Below are 12,167 nucleotides of genomic sequence, written 5' to 3'. Positions count from 1 at the left end.
GCAAATAATTTAAGTTGAAAAAAATTTGCTAGATTTGTTGAAAGGTAGAGATACAGATTTTGATAATGAAATTCCTAGAAAGCTGAGACCATCTTACAAGGTATCATGAATGTGTGGTTGTTTAACAAATATGTAATATCATGTATAGAATTAGAGTTTTAAGGGACCTTGGTGCTGGAAGGATTATGGAATTCCAGGCAGGCATTCTTGGTGGAGAGCTGTGTGTTGGTATAACCATTCTGGGAAGCATTTTGAATTTATGCAAATAAAGTGATTAAAATGTCTATACCTTTTAATCCTAAATTTTTCACTTCTAGAGTTTTATTCCTAGGAGATTATTAACTAAAAAGAGAGGTTCTACATATACTACATTATTTACAAGTAACACTTTTTTGTAGTAGCCCAATAAAAAAACAAAGTAAAATACCTGTCAATTGGGGAATGGCTAAACAAATAGCAGTCTAAAACTATAATGAATTATTACTGATAAAAAGAAAAATAAGCAGAGTCTGGCAGACAATATATAACAACATAAATACAAAGAACTATAAAATAATTAAAACTGAATATTACAAAGATCAAACTTGTTCTCAAAGAAGAGACATTTAAAAAAAATCAAAAGACATACCTCTGCACTCTTTTACAGAGGGGTTCATAGATGTAGAACACCAAATGTAATATGAGGTTTTTTTTTTTTAATGTGTTGGTTGTTTTTGATGAATTTTTTCCTGTCTTATTTAAAAAAAAAATTGACAATGTAAAAGAACAAATAATATGAATTTTTTAAAATAGTAACTGCCACCGCAACATATCTTCAAAAAGAACAGAAATTTTCTGTTCACCATTTAAAAGAATCCTTTAATGATGTTTTATAAACAATTTACAGACAATTAGGAAAAATCATGTGTGTTCTGATTCTTTGTTCAGACCAAGGAAAGTTATAGTTTCGTGGTAGTGGTCAGAACCTTATATTTGTAGCCTCATATCCAATGTTATATCCATATTGTTTTGTTATGCACGTCTTGAACCTCAGAGAAATATTCCCAATTAGCAATAGTTGAAAACCAGTTCTTATTACAGTTTCAGCAACTCCTTTGTGTTTTGACTCTTCTCTTTTCCTAAAATTTTATTCTTAAAAGTTGCCCCTGATAGTATAATCACCACATGCAATGTTCTTTAGCCCTCATTCTCTCTCCTTAACGTCTTTATATGGTAATTGTCTTATTGACCATCCTCCAACTTTGGAAAACTCATCCCTTGCTTTCAATAATACAATATCTGTTCTTTATTTCTCTGATTATTCCTTCTTTTCCTGTCTCTTAATGTAGACATCATCCAAGCCTTGGCCTTCTGTACCCTCTCTATTTTATCCTCAATGATTTTAGTCAGTCATACTTAACTCAAAATCCTTCTCTTAAATCCCCAAAGGTGTACTTAAAATCCTTCATCCCAATCTACATGTCATCCTTGCATTTCCAGATACTTGCTAATTAACTTCCATTGAGTTGTCTGTCCTGTAGTCACTTTAAAAGTTTCTAAAAGTTAGCACTCTTGTTTCCTAAACTACCTTCAGCTTCCTGAACTCATCATTTTCATTAATAAATGCTATCACTATTCTCCCAATTACCTCACTTTAAAACTGAGTTCTTTGATTTTTACTTTTTATTTGTTAATATCCTTATAGTCAATTGGTGGCAAATACCTTTTGATTATTGCGTGAGTGTGTGTGTGTGTGTGTGTGTTGTGTGTGTGTGTGTGTGTGTGTGTGTGTGTTTCCATTATCTCTACTACTATCCTAGTTTAGACCCCTTATAATAATATGCCTGGATAAATTGCAATAACTTTATGATCTCCTTACTTAAATCTAATCCCTTTTGTATAACTATTGAATGTTGGAATGACTGTATCTTTCTAAATCAATTTCATCATGTTGCTTTTCTATTTAGAAGTTTTCATTGTCTTCCTCATTACCCATAGTTGAAGTCCAAACTCTTTTCTTAGCCAACTGTTAAAACCCTCCACAAATCAGATTTCTGATGTCATTCTTCCTATGTAAACCTTCTGTTGTAGCCAGAGTAGTCTATTCATCATTCCTTGAACATTCCTTATGCTTTGTACCTCTATCCCTGCTTTTTCCCTTCCTAGAATGCTTTTTCTGCCTATCTAAATCTCAATCATTTTTAAAGCCCAGTTCAAATTCTACTTTTGTGTGAAGCCTTCGTTGTTTCAATCAGAAGTGGGTATTTCCTCCTTCTAAAGTCCTATCACACGAATTTATTTAGCATTAGTAATTTGCTACATGCTTAGAATCTTTTCCCATGGGTGCACCTCACCCCCCCCCCCAAGTAACTTGTAAATTCCATGAGAAAAAAAGGCCACATCTTTTACTAACCCTTAGTGTCTAAGACTGCTTGAATATTTTTGATATTTAATACACACTTACTCAACTTATAAAATGGGGTATATATAGGAAAAAGTGCTACATTTTAGTAACATAGGATTTGGCAGCTTTTCAGAGGTGACTACAAAGTGTTTATTTACTATATGGTTTCATGTTATAGTTAAAAACCACTTTTGAAAATTATAGATTGGAAAGCTTCCATTTTAGCCTGGGATCAGTGGTGTTATAGCTACGTTTTATTTCTCAGAAGAAGACAGCTAGACATGTATAATGGAGATAAATCCTCTGTGACACTTAGTTTCCACTATGATGGAGAAGGATTTATGAAAAGAACTTTGACCCTTTAAGGGAACCTGTGTATGTTGGGATATAAAAAGAATGAAAAAGGAATGCAAAAAGAGCACCTGATTAAGGAAGCTAAAGACCCAAGGAAGAAAACTACACAGGAGTTTTGTCTATCCTAAGTCCTAGATTTATAGCTTCTGTTTTCCCTTTTGAACTCATCCACAGATGCCATAAACTCAATTTGTAATAGTTATTTTTAAACCATTCACAATGTACTAGTGCTGAGGGCTGGGTATAGAAAGATAAAGAAATATAGTCACCATTCTAAAGATGTTATAGTAATAAATATAATATAAATTAAAATAGTATAAATATAAATGAAACAATGCTATGAGAGGAGAGGGGTGTGTGGGGGGTTAATAAATGAATTAGAAAAAAAAATTTAGATAAAATTGGCACCTGTATTATACCCTGGTGGAAGCTGTGGGGTGGGGAATAAAGTCTCTTTAATTGTCAAAAACTAGGATGGAGAGAATCTATTCAAGACTTTTAAACATTTAACAAAGACTCCCATTATGCCATTATGGGCAAAATGGAGAGATGTGGACTGAATGGTATTAGAATTAAGTGGGTTCAAAAGTAGTTGAATGAGCAGCGTAAAGGAATGATTAATTGAATGTTAATTGAGTTTATGTGGTAGAATGTGCCAGTGTTCTGCTCAATGTTTTTTTTTGTTGTTGTTGTTGTTGTTTTTTGTTTTAACAATTGGATGATGAGATATAGATAAGAAAAAATTTGCAGATAGGACGTTTGAGCTAATTCATTGAACAACAGATATAGGATCCAAAAAGACCTGTGTAATCTAAAACAATGGGTCAAATCCAAGAAAATGAAATTTTTAAAGGGAGAAATGTAAAATTTTCTGTGTGATTGTTTTTTGGACCCAAGTGCATGATGTGAGAATGTTGCTAGGCAACCATTCATGGAGAAAAAATATATTTGGATTTTAATGGACTTACAAGCTCAATATGAGTCATCAATGTGATACAGCAGCTAAAATAGCAATGTCATCTTTATCTTCTTTAAGAGGGGCGAGGCATAATATCGAGTGATAGTCTACTCTGCCATGTTCAGCACCACATATTATACTGAAGTTCAAGATAACACATTTCAGGAAGGACCCTAATAAATTGGCATGCATCCAGAGGAAGACAGTGAGGCTAGTGAGGGAACTGAAAACCACATCATAAAAGGATCCACTGAAGGACTGCTTAGTTCAAAGAAGAGGAGACCTATAGGGTACATTGTGATGACTATTTTTAGCTATTTGAAAGACATATATAAAAGAGAATTAGACTCCATTTACTTTATGTCAATAGGTGAACTTGGACTGTGAATTGGAACTTTGAGAGATATAGAGTTAGACTTGATGAAAAGAAAAAACCTTCTCATTCAGTAGGGATAAGCGAAAGATAGTCACTTGTTGGGGATTGTAGACTACATTGTCTTAAATGAAATAATAGATCATTTTAAAGGCTTTCATTGAATCAAAAAAAGGTACTTGTGGTGGTGTTAGAGATCTCTACCACTAGTCAGAAGACCAGCTAGCAATAGGCTTGTATGAGGTGGAGAGGGGTATGATATTTCATACCTTTGGACCTCATTTTTTTTTTTAATCTGTAAAGAGGAAGGGTTGAATGATTATTTTTAGATTAAATAATCTACTATTTGAAGTAAAAGACATGATCCCTAGCCTCCAATTTACAAATAACACATAAGAAATTTTAACAATTTGAAAAAATTTGGACTGTTTAAGAAAACTACAGACCTCTTTTGCATTGCTAGGAAAACCATTTGTAGGAAGACAATATGAAAAATAGTACCTTTTAAAATCTCTAATTATTCTGAATAGTTTCATTGGCTTATTTGTACTATGGAAAATAATAATTCAGTTTTAAAATTCCTTGAAAACTTTTAGTCATGGAGCTGGTTATTTCAATTGTTTATTATTAGGTGTAAAGTTCAGAATTGAAATTCCATTTTCATTGAAATATTAGAGTTTTATTTATACTATTTATAATCATGTTGTCATTTGTTCTGATGATGAAATTTCTTGTTTCTGTTTCTAGATGCCGCTTCAAATGAACAACAAGAACTTTTCTGTCAGAAGTTAGAGCAGTGTTGCATACTATTTGATTTCATGGACTCTGTTGCAGACTTGAAAAGCAAAGAAATTAAAAGGGCAACACTGAACGAACTGATTGAGTATGTTTCAACAAATCGTGGTGTGCTTGTTGAATCAACATATTCTAATATAGTGAAAATGGTAAGCTCCTAGATTTATGTTCTTTTATATTTACCCTACCCCCTGATTAAAATGAATATGTCTATATAACTGCCCCAAGTAATAAAGTTGCCTTTTTTAAAAAGCAAATATCTCAGAATTTATATATCCAAACAGTCACCTTGGAAGTTGGCTACAGCTACAGAAGAAAACAGAAGGAAGACCAGAAAGAATCACAGACAAGTAGGACAACTTTGAAAGTTACATATTGAATTTATTTTAATGATTAAGAAAAGCAAGTTATACATAATAGTGAGACATAGTTTTAACAGACAATCTTTTTTATATACTGTGTATATTGAAATACACATTTTAATTTTAAAATAAATTTTAAATTTTAAAACATTAAAAAAAGAAGTTGAAGATGAGTTTGTCAAAGTTAACTTCATCTTGTAGACATGTTTTACTTCTATTTATTAAATAAAAGAAGTGCTCAATTAATAATTTACTTGTAAAATATAAGATTTTCTTCTTTAGAATTTAGCTGAAATTTTGTTAGGAACATTTTGTTTAAAGGTACCTAAGCCAAAAGTTTAAAAAGAGGCTTTTTGTCCTCAGTGAAAAATATGGTGAGCATTTATCAAGCTTACTATATGTTTTCCTTCCCTTCACATATTCTCATATTCCATTCAATTTGGCCCACTGGTTATTCCTCCATTCCATTCCATCTGTTAATATATTTGTGGTTCAGCACTAATGATGAGAGTGATATAGGCATACCAAATACCAAAGGTTGAGATTGAGAAGAGCAATTGGCACCAAATGATGGGTTTTGGTCATGTGAAGACTTCACAATGTCCGTTTTCTTTGGCAAAAGGTAGGTTTATTTATGAAAAAAGATTTCAGACAAAAATGAAAAGATACAATAGATACCAGGAATGGTAAATATGAGATAGAATTGAGAGGGCAGTAGGGTGACCAAGGAAAAAAGAGTATGCCATTGATTGGCAGGCTAGATCCATGGAGGAAGTTAGCACTCTAAGAGTTAGCTATAAGAACGAGAAACACCACCATGAGGCATGGGAGAGAGTTGAGGAGAGAAATAGCATAAGGAAGAATGATGGGCTAACCCAAAAGGGATTCAGCAAAAATGGCTTAAGCCCATTGACAAATTTAACCTTGGGAGTTTGAAATAACTTGGGTTTCTGACTGGATACAGCAAGGTGGGACTACACAAGACTTCCACAGAAGATGGGACTGTAAGGTTGAATTGATCTGTATCAGTTCCCTTCCCTATTTATCTCAGGGATTAATCTTATTAGTACTTCAGGTTTCTTCTGCCAACCCCACCTAGTTACCCAGGACCTCATGCCATGATCCTTCATACTTTTGCGTCTAGATGATCTTTTATGACTATATTGCTCTCCTTCTTCACCTGTACTTTGTACTTCATGGAATCTGGTTTGTTTGTTTTTTTAAAATAACTGCTCAGCTCTGCCACATTCTTTAAAATAGCCTCTAATTTGTTGGTGCTTTATCTTTTGAAATTATTCTGTGTAACTTTTTGCATATTTTGTATGTACTTTCATATTCTTGTATAGGTTATCTCTCTCCCATCTCACCAGTGCAGTGTCAATTTCTTGATCTGAGAGTCTGTTTTCTTTGATCCTTGTCTAAAGAATCTCTGTGTTTTTGAATATTTGTCGAAATGACCTGAAGTTACAAAGATTGAAGAAGACTTGACCTCTGACTTCTCCAGAATCTTAGGACATTGAGGAAAGGGACAAAAATGACAAAAAGTATAAGTAATAATTATAATGGATGAAGATCTGCTTGTCCTTAGAATTTTGTTTTTGTTTTTGTTTTAAAGAGCTTGGGTTCATTTTTGCCTCCTGTATATTTGAGCTGGGTGTCTATGCATAATTTTTGTCAGACTTCTGGTTGGCCAGCCTCGGACAAGTATAAACTGAGTGACCACAAGCAAGTTACTTAATCTCTAAGGGCCCCTAGTAACTATGTCCTTAGGACCTATTTTATGAGCTCTCATCAAGTACTTTAAAATTAGAAAGTACTTCCATCTAGTCCAGCTCTTTCATTTGACAATTTATAGAACTCGGACCCAAACGAGAAAGGAAAGAATATCATTATTGAAACATAAAACTTGTGCTTGTTTTGTATCATCTACCAAAGAGAGAGGTAGGAGTGAGATCTATTACGAAGAAGGCACTTAATGGGCTTGATTTAACATCTAGTCTATGAATGTGATCATATTATATTATTTTCATTTTTGTTGTTTGCTTGCTTGTTTTTTTTCTTATTTTGCATATAGAAAGATTGACAAGATAGTAAAGTTCATTTTGTATGAAGTTCTTTGAAGAAATTGAGGATTTTTAACCTGGAGAAGAAAAGTAAGAGTGAGGATGAGATAGTGGTGGATGGGGAGGGAGGCTGGCTGAGATGGCTGTCTTCCGGTATTTGAATGGCTGTTTTATGTAAAAGCGATTAGCTTTTTGTCTTTGCCTCTGAGGGCAATATTAGCATTTAAGGAAGAGCTTCCTAACCCTTGGAGCCCCACATTCTGGAATGAGCTGCCTGTTGAGATATAGTGTATTGCTCTGTCTTTGGTCTTCTTGCCAAAACTGGGTAACCCTGTGGAGTATGTGTCAAAGGGGGAATTCTTGTTCAAATACTGGTTGGATTATGTGATTTAAGACCCCTTCCAACTCCAAGATCTCTGCTTCTTTGAAATTGTTTACACTAAATAGTATTAACAGGTAGTAACTAAATGGCATGAAGAAATATTTTTGAAAGCATGCAACTTAAAATCTCAAATACATATACATTGGATTACTTCCTTCTTTATTAAATGAGTAAAATCAACAAAATGGGATTATATTGCTTTTGTTATTGAGCATCTTATTTAGTATTGACTATTAATTATCAGTTAATTAGATGTGCTTTTTAATCCTAAATTCAAATATGTTATTTAAATGCAGCAAGTAGATGTAAATAAATTAAAATTTAGATTATTCTTAAGTGACAATGCCTCTTTTAATATCTGGCTTAATTCAGATTCCTCTCTTGTTTGTGGTCTATATGTACTATGATATAATGAATCGTCTTTAAGACAAATAATTAGGAAACACTAGACTAGATTTCTTTGTAATAATATTAGCTTTTTCTTTTTCAAAATACATACAAAGATAGTTTTCAACATTCACCCTTGCAAAAATTTGTGTTCCAAATTTTTCTCTTCCCTCCTCACCTTCCCCCTCCCTTAGACAGCAAGTAATCCAATAGAGGCTAAACATGTGAAATTCTTCTAAATATATTTCCACATTTATCATGCTGCACAAGAAAAATCAGTCAAAAAGGAAAAAAAATGAGAGAAAAAAGAAGCAAGCAAACAACAAAATAAAGGTGAAAATACTATGTTGTGATCCACATTCACAGACTAGATATTAGATCAAGTACCCACTAAGTGCCTTCTTGGTAAAAGATCCCAACATCCTCCCTCTCCCCACTTAGGTGGATGATATAAAACAAGCACTAAGTAAATTACAAAATAAATATAAATGCACATGAAAAGTGTGAGAAGTGATAAAATAATTTTTGCTGGGTATAATCTGGTCCAATCTTCTCTTAAATTTTTGTGCATGAGATAAGGAGTTAGAAAGATAAGTAGATAAAGTATGATATGCTAATCTACTGTGCTTGGCATTGGGTTTATCAAAACAAAATATTCCCTTCCCTGTGGGGGCATCATCTAATCTAGTCAATTCTGGGATGAAATAATTGGGTGGGAGAGATCTAGACATCCTGTTGGTATTTATGGTGGAGGGAAAGAAATGAGCCTCCTGGCTAGGACTTTGGGGTGATATAGATAGAAACAATAGTATGAATCCTCAAATCAATTTAAGACAAATTGGAGAGAATATAGAATTCTCATATGCCAGCTCATCTAGGCTGCCAGAACTAATCCTGAGGAAGGAGGAAAGGCCAATCAGGGAGGGATTTATCTGGGGGAGGAGGTGGGGTGGAGAAGAAAGCTGATTCCTTTCTTTTTATACAAATCTTGCTAACTTGTAGATGCTAACTTGTGTTGTTTAGGTGTTGCTGGAATGTAAGTGCTTTCAATGACTTTTAAGACAAAGTCTCTCTATCTGTGACCAAGGAAAGCTCCATGAAAGAGGTGGCATCAGAAATGGATCTTGAAAAATTGGTACAATTTCAACAGGTAGAGATGAGAGGTAGAATAGGACCCTTTGGGCGTAGGGAATGTATGATCATAGGCACAAAAGGGAAAACCTCAAGAAATATTGGTGCATAGTGAATTTTAGTACAGTTTGGCTTGATAGTTAATAATGGGAAAGAGATTTGATAGTCAATAATGGGAAAGAGATGGATAAGTAAGGTGCCACAGATTTCAGAAGGCCTTGAATATACTAGGCCAGGCATAAGTGTACTTAATTCAGTACACAATAAAGAGCCACTGAAGAGTTTTGATCAGAACAGTTGCTGCATCAGCTCCATTTTTAAAGATTAAAACGGAAAAGAGATGAATGAGTTAAAAAAGAAGAGATTAGAAGCTAAAAGACCACATAGACAATATAAGGCATATAAGTTGGGAGACAAAAGTCTATATTAGTCTTCAAAGTTCTTCCCATCTTTAAATATCTCCATCTTCTGGGGGGAGAGAAGGACAGGAGGGGCACTGCAAAAAGGTGCTCATCAATTGGGAATTATGAACAAATTATGAATACACACATATAATAGCATGTGATTTTAGTATAAGCAGTGATGAAAGGAGTATTTTCAGAAAACCTGAGAAAACTCATGTGAACTACAGCAGAGTGAATTAAGTAGAATCAGAAAAATTGTTTTTACCAAAGCAAGAACATTGTAAAGACAAACAACTTTGAAAAACTTAAGAGCTCTAACACAATTATAGAGGATTCATTATGATATGCTACTTATCCCTTGAAAACAGGTATTGGACTTATAGTACAGATTGAGGCATTTATTTTGGACATGGACAATGCAGGAATTTGTTTTGCTTGACTAAGTATATTTGTTGCACAGATTTTGTTTTTGTTTTTTGTTTTCTTTTTTCCCTTCTTTTTCCAGTGGAGCAGGTGAAGTAGGAGACAGAGAAAATAGATCTTTGTTCTTTAAAAAAGAAAAAAAGTTTAATTTTTTAAAAGTCTTAAATAATAATTCTTCATTTTGGCATTGGAGAGAAATGTCCCAAATGTGATTTTAATAGCAACAGATAGGGAGGCAAGAGATGCCAATTCAAATTAATTTGACCCTCTTAAAGTCCAAAGATGGTTTAAAAAAAAAAAAAAGGAAAGCATATAAATATTAATCGAATCTTTTGCCTTAGAAATGTGCCTTTTGGTGATAATAATGTACTTTTGTGCCATAAAAATACTCATTGAACATCTGATAAAAATTGCTGTGTGTTTAGAAAGGACTCTTTCACTATGCATTATGTTCTATCAAAGAGTTTGTTAAAAGGCACTGTTCTTATCTTTTATAAGGAACTCATTCTAAAGCTAAATCTAAGGCAGGAGTTCCTAATCCTTTATTCTGTCAAGGATCTCTTTGACAGTCTGCATCCTGTGAACTGCTTCTTAGAATAATGATTTAATGCTTACATTGATGATTGAAGGAAAGGTTAAATTTTAGTTAGTGGTTACAGAAAAATCAGGATGATGTAATCTTTTCTCAAATACATTCATAGATTGTCCCAAAATCTATCGATAGACTTCTTGGGGAGTCCATGGACCTCAAGTTAAGATTTCCTGATTTAAGACAACATGGTGTCCCAGAACATGTGTTGGCTTTTGTTTTTCAGAAGATTTATGTTTGAATCCAGACTCTTATTTACTATGTGATTATGAACAAGTTATTTTATTTCCCTGAGCCTCATTTCCTTAACTGTAAAAATGGGTGGTGTAGTGCTTAGAACATTGAGCCTAGAGTCAAAAGGACCTGAATTTAAATCATAGTCTCAGACACTAGCAGTATGATTCTGGGCAAGTCACTTATCCCTGTTTGCTTCATTTCCCTCATCTGTAAAATGGTCTGGAGAAGGAAATGTTAAAGCACTCCATTATCTTTGCCAGGAAAATCTCAAATGGGGTCATGGAAAGTTAGACACCACTGAAATGAATGAACAGTAATAACTTCTTATTCTTATTAAAATAAAAGGAATAGACGGATCTATGAGGTATTTTCCAGATCTTCCCGTCCTAAATGTTGTGATCTGTAATTTTTGCTTATATTTTTTTCATAAAAATCTGATGAAGAAAATAAAAATTTCTCCCTTGTCTTAGTGAACTTGATTTGCAAATATTTATAGCTTCTAAGAAGACAGCTATATTCTCCATTAATATTGTTGACTTTAGTGGGAAAAGATCCATTGATGTTGTTTTCAATTGACTCTGACTTTTCATGATCCCATCTCTTTAGCAACAATATTGGAGTGTTTGTCACTTATTGAATGCTTCATCAATAATAACAGGAGTCTCAGGGACCTGTTGCTTTATTGTGATCCATCTGAAATTTTTAGTGAATTTGGCATCCATGGTCTTCTACTTATTTGCCCGTGCTGTCCACTGGTGTTTAGTTTTCTTTGTCTGTACTTGGGGGGGGGGGGAGGGAGGAGAGGTGTTATAACTATGTAATTTAATCTGCCTACTTAACCAAAGGTTTTTTTTGTTTGTTTGTTTTTTTGGGGTTGGGGGAGGGGGATTTTATTAGCCTCTGATCTCTTGTTAAAGTTTACTTGCTATCTCCAAATATTGTTTCCCTAGAGGACTTTGTGAATGTAGAGGTAAGATACAAAAGAAATTTTCCTGTTTAAAAAAGATTGAATTTAATTGACCAAATTGCCTCCTATGCTAGATGCAAGAGAGACAAAGGAAATGAGCCAAGTTAGTACTCTCAAAGAAATAGGAATTAGACATCTGTACAAATTGAAGAATGATACTGTTCACTGAAAAAAGTTTGTCAAATATTTGAGAAGTAGGAGGCATACTGGAGAATTATACCCATGTTTTTAGCAAGTGCTTAATAAAATGCTTATTGACTTTAAAGATTCGTGTCATCTTTTTCAGGACAATGAAAGAAAGTGGTAGTAATTCAGAGAATAGGAGGGAGAATCTAAGGCCAGACCTCTTTGGGTCTAGA

General features: G+C 33.7%; 1 protein-coding gene across 3 annotated transcripts in view; it reads left to right on the top strand.

The window, feature by feature from the left end:
* The window catches only part of PPP2R5A (protein phosphatase 2 regulatory subunit B'alpha), a 72,976-nt gene that overhangs the window by 39,618 nt on the left and 21,191 nt on the right, over positions 1 to 12,167 (top strand). For all 3 annotated transcript variants that reach the window (XM_051998424.1, XM_051998426.1, XM_051998425.1), the window contains one exon: positions 4,816 to 5,012. In XM_051998424.1, the coding sequence (XP_051854384.1) occupies positions 4,816 to 5,012 (197 nt within the window). The remainder of the gene's footprint in view (positions 1 to 4,815; positions 5,013 to 12,167) is intronic.

This window comes from Antechinus flavipes, chromosome 4 (assembly GCF_016432865.1).
Source record: "Antechinus flavipes isolate AdamAnt ecotype Samford, QLD, Australia chromosome 4, AdamAnt_v2, whole genome shotgun sequence".
NCBI classification, from domain to species: domain Eukaryota; kingdom Metazoa; phylum Chordata; class Mammalia; order Dasyuromorphia; family Dasyuridae; genus Antechinus; species Antechinus flavipes.
Note: the sequence above shows the minus strand (reverse complement) of the source record. Positions and strands in the feature narration are given on the sequence as shown.